Consider the following 17,565-nt stretch of genomic DNA (forward strand, 5'->3'; position numbering starts at 1 on the left):
AGAAAGACATACAAGCTGAAGAGCTGGTTTCACAGAGAATGGGTTTTCACATTAATGACTATCTTCTCTTGGAAGACTGAGGACATTATATTCCTGTCCTGAGTCTTGCACATTTATAATTTTAACAAATGATATTTATATAGCATTTTGTTTTTCACAACAAATGTGAGATACGTAAGACAGGTATTGTTACCCTCATTCTCCACATGAAGAAACTGACCATTTACCGTATTCCTGACAAAGGGCTGACCATCGTATATCTATTAATTCATTTACTTTGTGGTCACACTTCCAGTGAATGGTTGACCTGGGATTTGGAGTCATGCCTTCTGACTCCATACGCCATGACCTTTCCGCACTCCCTGGTGACAGTATGGATGGAGATGATGGAGGCAATGATGAGGATATCTACCACCTAAAACTGTGGAAGAATACTCGAGTTCAACTCATATGAAAGAGCTGGGCTCACTCTTTGACGTTTAGTTTAATACACAAGATTAAATTCAAGATTCATCCTTGCCTATAGTTTTTATGGATTCATATGTAACAACTATAGGTATATATAAGTCTATATAGTTATGCATATTCAACAAAATATAAAAGGTATTTCCTTTCCCCATAACATAGTGATATCTCATTATGCAGGGGAAATACCTCCATAATAACCAGTGGCATGTACTGAGAACAACTGGAGTTCCAAAAGCTTAAAGTCCTTCCCGTCTTGAAAATCACACGTTAATGAACTTCTTGAGTTTTGACTACATTAATGCAATTTCACTGAAAAGACCCAGTCTAAAAATTGTGTATTCCTTGTGTTGTTCAGGCCGTTTCCGACAGTTGGAAATTCTGGACCATGTGGCCAATGCCTTTTCATCTTTGCTGAATGATGTTAACATTCTGCAAAACAAAACTGAAGAGAAAGATGAAGGAAAAAGTGTGCAAAGAACCTCAGTGAGTGGAGCTAAAGAGCATCAGAGAAGAATGGGTGAACTTTTCAGGAGAGCTTCAAAGCAAAACCTTAGGAGGGATTGTAGCCCAGAAGAATCAGAGTCATTGAACATGAGGGACAGATTTTCCATTCCCTCTGCAAAACCAGGAGAGTGTGGAACAGAGTTACCAGCTGCGACAAACAGCTATGACCACAGTCATTTGTCTCCTTCCGCAGAGCATCAGTCTCCCCAAACCTGTGTTGACTTGGTACCTCATCATCCTCCCCAAGCTCTTCTGAGCAAGACTCACTCATCCATGTTGGCCAAGAATGCTCTTCCTTCCAATGTGTCTGAGAGGTCAGTCAAGGACAGAACTCCAAAGGAGAACTCAATTCAGACTAACAAGCTTAAGAGCTTGTCTCGTCTTGCGGGCAAAGCACCAGACTCCTTTGAGATGGAAGAGGTCAGTGTTGTCCCTATGTGCTCAACTTCTAAGGAAAATAACCCTTGCCAATCCATCTTTTGCCTTCCAGCCCTCATTTAACTTCATCTTCCATCTCCTCAGCATTACATCTCATTGTTCCAAACTCCTCTTTAGTCTAGGATATCTAAGGTCATTCTAGTTTCTTCAGTCAGAACTACACTAGTATGAAACCAGCCTTTGTTTTCAACTATTCCTTTTCCTTTTATTGTTCACAATTGAATCCGTGGGTTATTTCTGACTTTGCTTTTGCTCAGTGTTTAACTATGCATCTCATGTTTTTATCTTCTCTCTAACTTTCCATGTTTCACCTTCTTTGAGGGTCAGTTCAACTACTTCCCACTCAGTGAAACTTGCCCGCCACTCCCCCTCTGTGTTCTCATAGGCTTGGCAGGGACAGCTTGTTCTGGAAGAGACTGTGTGTGTATGTTGTGTGTGTATGTTATGACATCTCCCCCACAAGACTGTCACCTCCTTGAGGACCAGATTTTGCTCTCAAGGGGTGTGTCGTAGAAATATTTCCCCTGCGATGCCTAATGCAGAACCTTTGACAAAGACATGGGGACTGGGGTTTGGTTTTGATTTTATGAGATTAGTATCTTGTTTGTTAGCTTTGAGATTTATTGATATTTACATAGCTTGACCTCCATTTCATATGTTCTCTGCTCCTTCATCCCCATCTTCTTCACTCACTCATGCTAATTTTCACCCTCATTTAGATGACATCTTTATCTGTACTTCTCAATCTTTTAAAAAAAATGTATACACATTTTCACTCATTTCTCTATGCTTAAATATAATTACCAGGAAGTACAGAAGAGAAAGGCTTTTCCCCTCTTTCCAGGTAAATTATCCAGAAGTGTGGCAGGATATTTATATGCAATATAGGCACCTCTCCTTTGAGCCCTCTACATGCAAAGCACTCTGATGGGCTGGGGGGCACAGACTCTGCCCTCGAGGGAACCACAGTGCAGTGGCAGGGATGGGCACAGCAACCAATAACATGGTAAGGACAGTGACAGCTTTACTGATAAATTTTTATGTCACTATAGACACGTGTTTGGGATATCTGGGGAGCAAGAAAAGTGGTTCTTAACCAGCCAGGGGGCTGAAAGGATTACGGAACTAATAGGAAGGAAGGCTTAACCAGAACCTTAAAAGAAGAACAAGAGTTAGATGACTGTGTCTATTGATAGCCCTCCCCACCCACAAAGATAAAAGTTTCCTCAAAATATATAGCTATTAATGATCTTCATGTCTCTGTATATATGTTTATATGCGCATATGTCGTATGTCAAAAATTATTTTAAGAACCTTAAAATGTTAATGCAAATTTAAAGCAGTAGCTTAAAAATGAATAAAAATTATAAATAGAGGAAATGAACAGACCTTTGGTCAAGTGCCCTGATTTGAAGATAAACTGAGATGGCACTAAAAAAGAGTATTTTCTTTTCATTCACTCTTGCAAAGATAGTTAATTACCAAACTAATAGTTAAATTACTGTAAAGAGTATCAAGAAAATCTGCAATTCATTAGTCAGGCTGCCCTATTACCCAGGATGCAAACAAGAAATTTCACCAAACTCCAGCCCATCGGCAAGGCTCGTTAGACTCTTCTGTCCCCTTACTAAGTTTTTTCTGCTTCAGACTAGACTGACTTAGAGGAAAATAATGTTCATTGTACGTCATCCATATGTGAGAATACAGGGAGAGGCAAACATCATATTCAACATAAAGAACTAGGAAGAGACAGTCAGTCCTTGTATGATATACTTTCAAATATTCTTAAATGACAGTTATTCAAGGACAACCTTTGTTAGTACTTATGGGGATGGGAAGGAGGAACAGAGATACCAAAATAATACAAACTCACATGTTTTTTGCCACATAGTAGGTACTCAGTAAATGCTTGTAAGAAAATTAACATTAAAAGTACCTGATAATATTAATTTAGTCTGTGGGTGGCTTTCATAGAAAAATGGAATATTCTGTTGAACTTCATGGCCAACTTCACTTATGTTGCTTCCTGAACATCCACTCAGATTTGTGTGTGTGAGAGGCTGTATGTGTATCTAAGGCAGAGAGAGCCCTCAAAATTATATAAAAGAAATTTCCCACTTTAATTTTTTGTTTTTCTAAAAAATATATTTAAAATACTACATCCTCATCACACAGACTGGGGGAAAAATATTTGTTTCGCTCAATAAAAATGGATGAGTAAATGAAGCTTGGGTGGGTTGCATCTTAAATGGGAGCTAATGCCAGATTTAATAGTCATTTTTCAATGGCAAATTTAAAAGCTCAATTACAAGAAATGCAAAATATGTGTGAAATTGGTAGATTTTCATGGCATTTAAAACATGAGCCAATGTACTTAAATATCTAGCTATCAGAATTTCAACTATGATTGGCCTAATTTTGCCTCCAGATCAATTTATGGTGTTTTCCCTAAAGTCTTCCTAAAGGCCGAATTTGGCAATATTTGGCTCATGTCTCAGAATTATGATTCCAACAAAAATTGGGCATAGATTTTTTAAATCAACATATTTTTGGTGTTTAATTTTACTTAGTCAAACTGAGTCTCTTCCTTTTTTTTTAATTTCAAAACATATTAAGAGAATTTAATACTTATGAAACTTCTGCAAATGTAAACTCAAGGCAGGAAGCTCCTTTATATCTACAGTAAAACATCTTTAACCTGCCCTCTCTCTTGCATATGGAGATCCTGCTCTCCAGGACTCACATGTAAGAATGTTACCCATATTGTTAAACAGTGTCAGTTGGCATCTTGATTAGGAGGGAAATGTTTCAAAAGTTATAACTATTTCTTTGTTTTTAAATTTATTGATAAATGTGAGTCAGGTGAAAAACCCAGGAATACACCTGGTTTGCATTTTAAATTATTGGGACTTTTTTTAGTTTTGTTCTTTTTCAATAGAGAATATGTACTTTACATTGCACTGACTGGATTTTTCTCCATGATGATGGTCACAGAAAAAGAATTTTCTTCTTGTACTTGAAAATTTATATGATACAGACTGGTTTGAGTTGCGTTACAAAACCAATAAAAATAATGTTAAGAATTATGTCCAATTAATTACAAGTATAAAGTAACTTCTTTGAAGAAAAGAGATGAAGGATTAAAAGGAGGGAATAAATATTTTTCTTACATTGCTGAGCTTTATCCTCCTGGTTCTCTGTTTATTCCTTGGTTAAACGTCATTTTTGGCCGCATGTACCACAAGGCTTAAAACATTTATGTCCTTTGATTCAGTTTTCAATATTCACACATCAACCTCAAATAAATAATATGACATGTAGAAATAGATTTAAGTACAAGGATACTTATTTCAGCATTATTTCAGTTTGCAAAATTTAGAAAACATTCCAATATTGGGAGAATTGTTAAGTAAATTAATGTACCTTCAAAATATGGCCAATTGTGCAGTCATTAAAGATGGTGTTTTCAAAGAAATTTATCATGTGAGAAAAAAGTTCCTCCTCCAAACTGTGAGTGAAAAAATTTGATGACACAACTACATCCATAATAAATGTATTAAAAAGAAAACCTGCAAAGGCACAGTCCAAAATATTAACAGTAGCTGTTTTATCTTCTTTAACTTTTTATATTTATGAAATTTCTATAGTAAACTATATTATTATTTTTGAAGAAAAGTTTTTGTTTTGACAATAATTTTAATTATTCTTATTAAATTAGTAATACTTATTCATTTCTTAAAAGAATTTTAGAAGTAAATTCTGCTCTATCAATTGAGAAATCAAGTTTCTTGGAGCTGTCTAAGCTTTATATGTCTAAGCTGTCTAAGTTGTGAATTTTCTGAATTGCTCTCCCTAAATTTACCAAGTTGTAAATAAATTCCTTAAAGAGCTTAAATAACTTGCTTTCTCCAAATATATTTAAAGCTCCTTAGGAACAACAAAACAAATCTCGAATGATAATATTATTATTTAAGTTCAGTTCAAATGCCACGTCTTCCAGGCAACACCTCTATTCCTCCCATTTGGAAGTGATCTTTCCCTTGGCCTCTCCGGAACTCCTTTAGTTGTTTGAATCTTTGTGAGTGCCTTCTACATGCCACCTGCCTGTAGCACACTGTAAGCTATTTGAGTTCAGAAATCGTGTTTAATCCTCTTAGCAGTAGCCAGTAGGCACTTATTATATGTTGATTCAATAAATGAAGTGAATTTATTATGAAAACATTTTTAATGAGATTGATACATTTTGGTGCCTCAGGTCCAGAGCTTTGAAGAAGAGACTGGTAATCCTCTTGACGCGACTTCAGGAACTGTAGGTAAGAATTCATCAAGAAGTGCAAATTCATGAGTGGTCTTTGGGAAATAGAATGTAAATAACTGGTACTCAACTTTCTTAATAGGTAGAACTTAAATTACCTCCAAGAGATGCCATATCTACTACTACTACTACTGTTTCTACCTACTATATTAACAACCTACTAGCAGTGTACACGTAAATTTCAACATACTTACTACAGAAATGTTCAGTATCCCTGGGGCTAATGTAGTATGTGGTTTGCCTAACATTAACTCTATATGATCCGACCAGGATAGTGGAATGGATGTCACATAGGACTGGGATTAACTGGGTGAATACTTTCTGGCTCCTCCTGCCAACTGCTTGATGTTGCACAAGTCATATCATTTTACTGGGCCTCAGTTTTTCCATCTGTAATAAAGAGATAAGTGCAGATAGTTTTTAAGTTCTCTGCCAGCACATATTTTAAATTAAGTGACTTTCAGTGGAAACAAACTGCCTAGATGTAACTTTGCAAATCATCTCCTAGAATGTTATATTATCCCAGACAACAGGGAAGAAAGTCTTTTTCTACTCTGGGTTCTTATGTGCCCATTCAGCCATCGTTGTGATTCAGCATTTCCGTGATCCTATAACAGAGCTAAAAGTAGGCAGGGATTAGTGAAGCAAAATAAAACAGATGAAGCTAGTGCATTTCCTGGAAGAAAATATGCAAATTTTTAATTTAATTTAGTGTGGTGTCAAACACATCTTTTTCATTACAAAGTGTATGTATGGGTCTCATTTTGCTAAATGCTGTTTAGAAATTATGCATTAGTAATTATAGGGTCCTGCTGATTACATAAATTGTTATCCTGCTCTTTGAAGTAATTACCACATAACCTGCATTGAGGTTTATAAGACAAAAATAAGCATCTGTTTTCCATTTAATTGAATGCTTCTCAATGAAGCTGGAGGTCCCCTTGCCAATAGGAACTGCCTTCCTTGACATTCAATTAAGAGGTTTGCTGATATCATGTAAGTCATGCCAATCATTCCACAAAATGATTTGAGAAGTTAGGCAAAAGCACTCATCTACATTTAATCTTAAATTCAGAGAGCAAAGTAAGATAGTTGAAGGTTAGCCTAATGGAGAAAATCTAAATTATAGTAAAGCAAATTTGATTTTATTACTTTCAAAAACATTATTGGTAAACCAAGAAAAACGAGGACTGAGAAAAAATAAGCAAAACTAGTTCAATTAACAGAGAAAGGGAGAAATTATTACTTTGATATATATATATGAATGAATAATATATATATATATAAATAAATATATATTCATATATATTCATGAATGAATTTTTGACTCAAAGTTCAAAAGATGACTTCATTCAAAAGAAGAAGGCACATGGACTGTTTTGACCTATAGGATATGGCAAAAAGTGATGCTGTCCTATTTCCAGAGCATAGCCCTTAACCCACCTGGCTTCTTCCTGGCTCTTAAGATACCTGCTCTTGGAACATTGCCTCTGGAAACTCAGCACCCATGTTGTGAAAAGCCCAAACCACATGGAGATGACACATGCAGGCACTCTGGTGGACAGTCTTGAATGAACTCCCATGTGAATAAGCCATCTTAGATGTCCAGCCCAGTCAAATTTTCAGATGACTCCAACCCAGATGCCATTTGAATGCAACTGCATGAAGAAATCCAAGTGGCAACTGCATAGCTGAGCTGGATCAACCCACAGAACCATAAAACATAATAATAAATTTGATTTTAAGCCACATATATATACACAAATAGACAAAGGCATGTGATGAACTCCTCAAATACCTTTAAAACTTTGTTAAAAGAAATTTTAAAGGCTATATTTTATCTACTCATGCACAATACTTTGAATATTAGCTTAAGAAGTGTATTTAAACATTTTTCTAATGATTTTGAGCAAAACCACCTCTTATAAAAGGTAGGGACCAAAGGTCACAAATATACCATCCTCCCTTCACTCCTGAAAAATTATCACTGAAATGACAAAGGAATATAAATATAAAGAGGAAATATATAACAGTGCCTTTTAAAAGGGTGTAGGGGGAGTCAACTATCCACATTCCAGAAGCCTTGAGGAATTTGTGTGGGACATATTGTGGGTGAATTTGCAAACAACTCTATAGGAAAGGCTCACTTAAGGATTAAGGAGACAACTCCACTGTAGAACTGTACTAACACATTAAGGTGATAGTTTCCAAAAGAATCTCACTTAACTCTCAAATTGGACAAGACATACATTACCTGTCACTTTATAAAATCAGCGAACACAGCAAAATTACCACAATAAGATCTAGCAGTTCACACTCAGAGGCTATTCAGAAGAAATGCCTACCAATAAAAGAATGACTACAAAGAATCATTAGAAATCCTCAGAAATGAATATTCTCAATGAGATGTATGAAGACGTTGTGTCTATGTAAGAGAAGAATCTCCATGAGTAAACATTCCTTGCAGATAAAATACACAATGTTTCATTCTGTTTCTTATAATAGCAGAGTAACCCCTAACAGGCCAACCCTCTCACAGATAACTAAACTCTGGACAAAATAGTTTAAAAACTCCTACCTAAAGGCACTGGAGAGTGACCAAAAGCAGGTAGATAGTGGCGAAGCCATCAATACTTGGAAAAATGATACTGGGTGGGTTTCCTGTTTAAGTCTTTTAGCCTGAGGGCAGGATCTAATTGACCCCATTCTAAAATTTTTATAGAAATTAGTAGTCTTACTGGCTATAAAAAATCAGAAGACAGGGTTTGGCACAATCACAACAGCTTGAAAGTGAGTGGAGAAATCTCAGAAAGAAGAGAGCCAGAGAGGAAAAACCTCAAGGTCTGAGTGTGAAATCTGCCCAAGACTCTAGCCAATTCTTAGACTAAACATACATGGGGAAGACGTCAAGAATCTCAGCTAAGGCTAAAAGAAGTGGACTGGTATTTCCAATTGGAATTCAATTCCAGCCAGTTTTCCTGCCTGTTAAAATAGCATACCATTCACCATGTCCAGGTGCAATAAAAAATTACTGGAGTATGAAGAAACAAGAAAATATATACTATACCCAGGGAAAAACTACAATACAATTAATAGAGACAAACCATGAGAAAACTCAGATGTTGGAATGAACAGATAAGCTTATTATAATCATGCTGAAGGATGTAAAGGAAAATATGCTCACAACGAATGTAACAATAGAAAATCTCAAAAGCAAAATAGAAATTATAATAAAGAGTGAAATAGAAATTCTATAAATGAAAACTATAGTTTCTAAAACACCAAATTTATTGGGTGAGCTTAACAGCATATAGAAAATGGGAAAAGAAAGACTTGCTGAACTTTGATATATCTCGGTAGAAATTACCCCAGAGTCTGAAGAACAGGAAAAAAAAAAGACATTAAAAATTATATGACGGGGCTAGTCCGGTGGCACAGTGGTTAGGTTTGGGCACTCCTCTTCAGTGGCCTGGGGCTCACTGGTTCAGATTCCAGGGATGGACCTATGCACCACTTATGAAGCCATGCTGTGGCAGGCGTCCCACATATAAAATAGAGGGAAATGGGAACAGATGTTAGCTCAGGGCCAATCTTTCTCAAAAATAAAAATTAAAAAATAAAAAATAAGAATTATATGAAAAAAATTATCTGAGTCTCAAGAACCTGTGGGACAATATCAAAAGATCAAATATACATGCAGTTGCAGTCAGAGAAGGAAAGGATAGAGAGAATTGGGCACAACAAAAATTGTGAAGAAATAATGGTGGAAAATTTCCCAAATTTGCTCAAAGATTTACATTTTCAGATTCAGGAAGCTCTGCAATTTCCAAGTAGGAAAATACACAGAAAACCACACTTGAACTGTGTTATGGTCAAACTGATAAAAATCAAAGATAAAAAGAAAATATTTAAAGCAGGTACAAAAAAATTACATGTTGCGTGCAAAGGAATAAAGATTTGAATAACTAAAGACTTCTCATTAGAAACAATGAAGACCAGAAGACAGTAATGATGGACTAGATTCTATATGCAGCAAAAGTATCCTTCAAGAATGAAGATAAAATAAAGATATTTTCAGATAAAAGAAAACAAAACCATTATCAGCATACTTGCACTGCAAGCAATGCTAAAGGAAGTTGTTCAGACTAAAGATGGACAGTGAATTATGGTGTTTGTACCATAAGTCAGTGTAATACATATGACAATTATAGCATGGAGGATGGGGAGATTGGTAAAGGACCAATACAGGTGCAAGATTTCTACATTTTACATGAAGTGGTACAATATCATATTTAAGTAGACTGAAATTTTAAGGACATAGAACAACCACTAAAAAATTACAGAGGTATACCAAAATGCTAATAGAAAAATTGAAATATAATTCAAAAAAATACAATGAAGACAGTAAGTGACAGATTGAATACTGCAGGAAAACAACTGAATTATAAAAGTAGGAGACATGTGTGAGAAATTATTTAAGAATTGAGTGGAAAAAGAAATGAATATAATAAACAAAATGTCAAGGAAGACAGAGCCAAGGAATAGCACATAGATGTAACAGGTGGTTAGATTTGGACTCTTCTTGTCTTAGTTTTGACTGAGGTTGTAAAGATAGATATCAGATACAAAGTCAATGTGTGACAAATCTATATAGGCAACTTTTCTAAGGAAATTATAGGAACCAGTTCCACTACTCCTGAAACTTTCAGCCCACCATGTATATGAAGAGGGGACGAGTTGCAGAGAGAGAGAAAAGACTGATAAACGTTATTTCATTGGCCAACACTAATGCCCTGCTGTGTCCCCATTCCATCATTTGGAGGAGGATTGGGGATGCTAACATTCTTACCCTGAGCAGTAAGAAGTCTTTACGGAGACCACTCGCAGAGCAACTTATTAAATTTAACAAACATAGTCACAGTGTGACAGGGACTGTTCTAAGCATTTCACATGCATTATATTGTTTAATACTCAAAATAAACCTTTGAGATAGGTGTTATTATTATCGCTATTTATTAGATGAGGACACTGAAGCACAGAAAGGTTAAATAACTTTCCATAGTCTCACAGATAGTAAAAAGCGGTTCCAAGTTTCAAATTTGGCCCATCTAGCACCAGAGTCTGCACTCTTAAGTACTGCACTGAACAACTTTGAAATGACTCCTCCACAGCGGGAAGACATATGGTTCATGCATGAGAACAATAATGCAGCCTGTAGAATGGACTATGACTCCAGGTTGAGAACTGCTCAAGAGCGGGTCAAGAAGGCAAGAGAAGAGTTGATCACAGTATACTGTCAATTATAAGATGAGCAATTTTTCCCTGAAATCAAAATACATCTTACAATTGATGGTAGGTCATAATTTAATTGGCAGAGGTTTCTTTCTCTTTTTTAGTGGTACATAAATAGGGAGAGTCTTAAAATTGATGATATCCAACACCATTTGATGACAATGGACATAAAGAAAAGGTAATGACACCTGACAAAACTCCTGACCCTGCAGGGAATCATATTTGCACAGCCATGACAATGTAAACGCTGTTGACTGGTTTTCAGCTTTGAGAATTAACAGAGACAAGTAGGGAGACTTAATTCTGGTCACATAAATTGGGACTATCATGAAACTTAACACTTTGAGGGTAGAAATATAGCTGTTGAGAAGTGGTAGATGGCAAGTCTGAAGAAAAGTCAGAGAAAAGGATAGGGACTTTCCTCCAAAAAGAAAACAGACAGCACCCAACCTGGGTGACCAGGGAGTGGTTTCCACAAAAGTATGAGCAAGCTTTAGCAAAACCAACGAGTGGTGTCAAATCTTAGGTTTAGAAATGTTAGGGAGAAATTACCACTTTAGGACCGTGTAGGGGCAAGGGAGGGAATAGTGCCTGGAACCTGGAGTGAATAGCTGTCTACAAAACTGTGACTGTCTGGAGAGGTAAGTGGCCAAGCTGTGGATGACCTAGCAGTGAGACAGGTAGGAAAATAAATGCTCCAAATGCCCTTTCTTCCTGTCCTCCAATCTCCAGGGGCCAAACCCAAGCCGAAGCCAGAGATCAAGGAAGCTCATTGATAGTCCATAGGGGACACACACAGAGCAGGGTGGAGAAGAAAGAAGAGTGGATCTGGAGAAGAAAATAGAAAATATTCAGCACAGGGCACTAGTGTCTTCACCTTAGATAGAAGACAGGCAGAATACTGATTAAAACGGATGAACCGAGAAAGAGCGAAAAGTATAGATAGATGATCGATAGATAGGTAGATGAGAGAGAGAAAGAGAGAGATGATAGATAGATGGATGATAGGGACAAACGGAGGGGAGTAGCAGTGTAAATTAGCTAAATCTTATCCTTATAATGGAATCAGATGGATCCAGATTCAAATTCTGGCTAGTTTCACTGCTTAAAAAACTTGACCTAGTGCAAGTCAACTTCTCCAGGCCTCAATTTCCTCATTGGTAAAAAAATAGCAACATAATTTATAATGTTGTTGTGAAGATCAGAAGAGTTAATTCATGTAAGGGGATTAGAAGAGTATCTGGAACATATTATTGTTGTTGCTAATAAGTCAAAAAATAGAGATGAAAGTATATTATTTAGAAATAAACTATATAACCAAAAGAATCACAAGTGGAAGGGATTAAAAGCAATTACCTTCAGGGAATTTCTTTTCATTATATGGTCTTCAAGTATTATCTTATTTTTCTTATGTGTATGTAATACTTTGATTTAATAAAAAAATAAATAAATATTGCCACAAAAATAGTTTTTATTAAGTCCAGGCACATTAATGAAACAAGAACACCTAAACGTCATGGTAAAATGTATTAAGTAGAAGGATAAGGCAGGGAGAGGGGTAACCCACAAATTTCCAGGAAGAAAAATACAGATTGCTTACAAAGTGAAAAAATTTAAACTTCTCATTAGCAATACTCAATGGCAGATGGGAATAAACAAATATACATACAATATAGAAGTAGAAAAATGTGAACCAATGATTTTATACCCATCCATACTCTTTTCTATATGGAAGGGCAGCATAAAGTCATTCTCAAAGGAGGACTCATGAAGTATATTTTTCACTACCCTTCCGGGACAATGTCCTGACTGATTACAATGTTACTCAAAATAAAGTACTCTAGAATAATTAAAATAGGGTATGGAAAAAATGAACTCAAGTGAAAAAGCCAATAAAACATACCGCTAAAGTCAGTTAATTATTGTTAAAACTTTTGAAATAAGTAAATAATTACAAAATAAGTTGGAATAAAAAATAAAATTTACAATAATCATTTGCTTACATTCTATTTTGTTACAACAAACTACTGTGAAAGGTGGGACACAGGATGAAAGAGAAGTAAAGACAAAAACTAATCAGAGTTTATAATATTAAAATCTAATAAAGTATACTTCAAGGTAAAAGAAAATATTAAAATGAGGAGACTTTTAAAAATTAATCAAAATTTTATACCTCATTTAAGATTTAACAATCATGAATCATTGTATTCCAAGGAATTAACATCCAATATATCAAGGCTGATTTTATGAATTTGTAAAAAGTCCCTATAAATCAATGAGAACAACAACAACAAAATCTTATTAGATTAATAAGGAAAGAAAATACATAGACAGTCCAAGGAAGAAATATACAAGCTCCATAAAAATGGTAAAACATGATCGATGTCTCTGAAACTAAAGAAACACAAATTTAAACCATAATGATAACGTGTTTCACTTATCAAATTAGCATACATTTAAAGGTTTAATAATACCCAGTGATAATAAAAATATAAAACAAACACTCACCCAGTGTTGGTTGGAAGTTAAATCAAAATTACTTGAAGTATAATCTGTCAATGTCGCACAATTTTAAATGTATGCAACTTTGATGCAACTATTACAGTTCTGGAACTTGACCTATCAAGAGACCCAAATATACCTACAAGGATTTTTACTGCAAAAATGTTTATAACAACTCGAGGCAGGCTGTGTTCCAAAATATGTTTGCTTTAAACAATTATTGTATATCCTTACATTACAAAATCTATTCAGAAATTATTTTGAAAAATGAGGCAGATATTTATGTGTTGATGTGGAAAGGTCTCTGAGATATACAGTTGTGAAATGAGGGAAGAACAATATGTGCAAAAACTTCTCTATAGACACCTCTTTGTGTTAAAAGAGTATATCTATTTCTACTGAGAGGAAAAGTATGCATAGAATGCTTCTGTAAGAATGTATAAGGAACTGGTAGTGGCAGAGCCTCACCAGAAGGGGGACTAATATTTTAAATTAACTGGCATTTTTTGCTTTTCTTTTGTTACCATGTGCATATGTTATTTTCATAACATTACTTAGCAAAAAATTCTGGCAATACTATAGGAAGTTGACACAATAAAAATGGGAGATTTTGTTGTTAATTCCCTGCTCCATTCCCCATCACTAGTCCAAAACTTTTGTGCTCTTTTTATTTTTTTAATTTTTAAGTAAATATTGTCTATATTTAAGGTGTACAATGTGATGATTTGATGTACATATACACAGTGAAATGATTACTATATTCATGTTAATTAGCATATCATCTCTTCATATAGTTATCTTTTTTTGTGTGTGTGATGAGTGAACATGAAATCTGTTAGTAAATTTCCAATATTCAGTACAGTATTATTGACTGCAGTCATCATGCTGTACGTTAGATCTCAAGACTCACTCATCTTGCATTACTGCAGCTTTGTACTCTTGGACCAACATCTTCCTCCACATCGGGAGATTTTAATATTCCTCTCATCTTTTACAGAGCAAGCATGAAATAATAAAAGATGATAGAAAATATAGTAATATTATAATTGATAACATGCACTTAATAGAAAAATCTTGAAATAAGTCTTTTTTGCCAGTATTCTTGGAATATTGGTATATTTATTAAAATATCTAACAATTTGTAGATGCAAAGATTATTTCACAAGATTTCTTATACACACACACTCATACATAATGTATAAGCCACTTTTCATAGATATAAAGGCAGTAATATTTGAATTCAATAATAAAAATATAAGCGACAGTTTCCTCCTCCCAACAAACAAAACAAAACACCAAATTCAGGGCTTGAGGACTGAATCTTCCATCCTAAAGTGCAGAAAATGCTAAGCTAAAACTATAAATTCAGATCATTTAAATAATGATGAACGTCTCATATAAAATTGGAGAACTGAAACAGTAGCAATAATCTGAGGCAAATTCATAGCAGTAATTTCACTATCAAATAAGAAAAAACTAAAATAAATAAAGTGTTTGCTTCACGAAATCGTAACAACAATAAAATAAACATAATAAGATAGAGATTAATAAAGAAGTAGAAATTAACAATGTAGGAAGCAGAAAACAAGTGATTTGATAAGTAAAATCCAAGCAGTAGTTTTTTTGTGAGAAAAAAACAAAGCTATCAAACAGTAAAAGAGAGAAAATGCATATTAAAAAATTAGATAATCAAAATAAAATTAGAGAAAAGACATAACCATTGATATAGAAAAGAAATTATATAATGCACAAAACCCATTTTTAAATTATAAAGGAAGCCTAGTACAACTAGTGTAGTTAAAACTAGAGATAATTAATATGAAGGATATTTTAGAAAAAATATATATTTATATTACCAAATTTCATATGGGTATTATATTACCAATATTTATGTATACATTATATTTAAAACAAAAATAATAACAAAATAACATAATAGAAAGGCAAAGGAAACTAACACCATAGGGAGAGAAACAAATAAACAAAAATTAAAACTTACCAAAAACTACTTTTGAGAATAAAAAACCAAAACTGTTATGTGTCTAGATTGGGTATATTTGGGGATTTAGTGAGAGCTAAATTATTAAGGTTTTCCTAATAGGATTTTTGCTCCGAAGCAGATTTGGAAAAGGCAACTTTGAAGAGGTACCTTTTATATCTTGTCTCCTGGTTGGGCTTCTTCTTCATCAGTTACCACTAAACTAGATTCTGTTTATGCTCTTTCACCTTTTCTCTCTCTCTCTCTCATCTTTCTGTTATTTCAAAGAAGCTGGTATACTAATTTAGAACACCAAAAATGACCCCTTCTCCTTTCTTAAGCCAACAAATTCCACAGTCCCTGCTACTCTTCCTCACCATTTTCTCTGCCTGTTACCTCTTCCCTTGGTAAATGACACCTATACAAGACTAATCTGGAGAAACTGGAGCCATTTTCTCTCTTATGCTAAATTGTGTTCTGCTTGTGGGTAGGAATCTTGTCTTATTTACATGGTATCCACAGGCCTACCACAGTGCCTGACCCATCAGGGAACCCTGTACATACTCGTTGGCTCCCCACATTGGCCATGTCACCATCTGGGCTTCTATTGTCTTAGCTAGAAGTGTTCCCATTCTAATTCACCAATGGTGAGTTAACGTTGCAGCAGTGCATTATGGGCAGAGTATAATGACTGTCTTAAAAGGTAGTACATGGTATTTTTAATGATTTTACTGGCATAGATTTCGGTATTTATAAATTAGGAATGTATCGAATTTGCATACTTCTTTCGAATCTATGAGTTGGTCGTTTATTTTTGCATGTTGCATTTAGTGCTAAGTAATGTAGACAACTCATTTCAGTTTTGCACACATTCCGGCAACATCTCTCAGAAAGCTGGTTTACCTGAATGTACGTGGGATCTGTTGCTTAATTATATACCAATCAGTTACAATTACTATTAGGGAGCAGTCCACTGTTAGTTAACAATTTACATCAATACACAGATTTGCAGTGTCCTGAGCAGTTTCAATCACGTTACTTACTGTAATCATCACGCTATTCTTTTCTCTTTAGAGATAAGACATCAGCAAACTAAATAACTTGCCTAAGTTTGCATAGCTGGCAAAGGGAAGGACCAAAATTCAAGCCAGAATCTTTTGAATTCAAATCTAATCCTCCTTTCATAGCGAATTCATTCAGTCAACGAATATTTAATAAGCACTTATGCATACAAGAACCTGTTCGAGGTGCTCGGGCTACAAATGGAAGCAAAGCAGAACCTAGTCTCATGGAGCTTGTAAGTATCAGGAGAAACCAATTAATTATTGAACTACAATTGTGATAACTGTCATGAAGAATAAGGAAAAGATGAATCGAAAGCTGCTAACATCCAGGAAAGAGCCGAGTACAGATTTGAATGCCTTGCTAAAGCATTCCTTTAAATTCTTGGCAGCTTTTATTGAGCGCCGACTCTGTGCCAGGTGCAGTTCCAGGCACTTTACATGCATTAAATTCTTGAATCCTCGCTTGGAGGTGAGTTCCATCATCACCATCCTTACTGCACAGATGAGGAAACTGAGGCAGACAGATTTTGTGACTACCCATGGCCACACACTTCAGAGCCCCTAACTGCCTTTTGTTTCTGGTTGCCTTCTGAATTGACCTTGAGACAGTGCCCCTGGTCATAGCTCTTAGCGCTTGCCTTAAATCTAGTGCAGAAAAGCTACTAAGGTAACTAAATTGCTCAAAGATAAAACAAACATAGACCATGAGACTCAGAAGATACTGATTTCTGTAGTAACCTTCTACACATGAATCTTTTGACATCAACGGTTTCATACCTGCTTTATCACCACTGGCCTTCCCTGATGCTGTGGGCTGCTAATGTGATGGTAAAAATGGACTCTGCTGGCACTGAGAAGAGGGGCCGGGGCACCCATCTCTTCTGTTGTTTGGTTTGGGTGGTGGTATTTGTTTTCAGGGAATTAGCACACAGGAAAGAGACATGGCCAAAATGAGGGGAACTGATTGCCGGTGACTGCCTGTTCAAAGGACAGATTAAGACCAG

General features: G+C 35.3%; 1 protein-coding gene across 9 annotated transcripts in view; it reads left to right on the forward strand.

The window, feature by feature from the left end:
* The window catches only part of ITPRID1 (ITPR interacting domain containing 1), a 114,929-nt gene that overhangs the window by 51,967 nt on the left and 45,397 nt on the right, over positions 1-17,565 (forward strand). For all 9 annotated transcript variants that reach the window (XM_046670795.1, XM_046670798.1, XM_046670796.1 and 6 more), the window contains 2 exons: positions 824-1,392; positions 5,666-5,723. In XM_046670795.1, the coding sequence (XP_046526751.1) occupies positions 824-1,392; positions 5,666-5,723 (627 nt within the window). The remainder of the gene's footprint in view (positions 1-823; positions 1,393-5,665; positions 5,724-17,565) is intronic.

Source organism: Equus quagga, chromosome 8, assembly GCF_021613505.1.
Source record: "Equus quagga isolate Etosha38 chromosome 8, UCLA_HA_Equagga_1.0, whole genome shotgun sequence".
Lineage (NCBI taxonomy): Eukaryota > Metazoa > Chordata > Mammalia > Perissodactyla > Equidae > Equus > Equus quagga.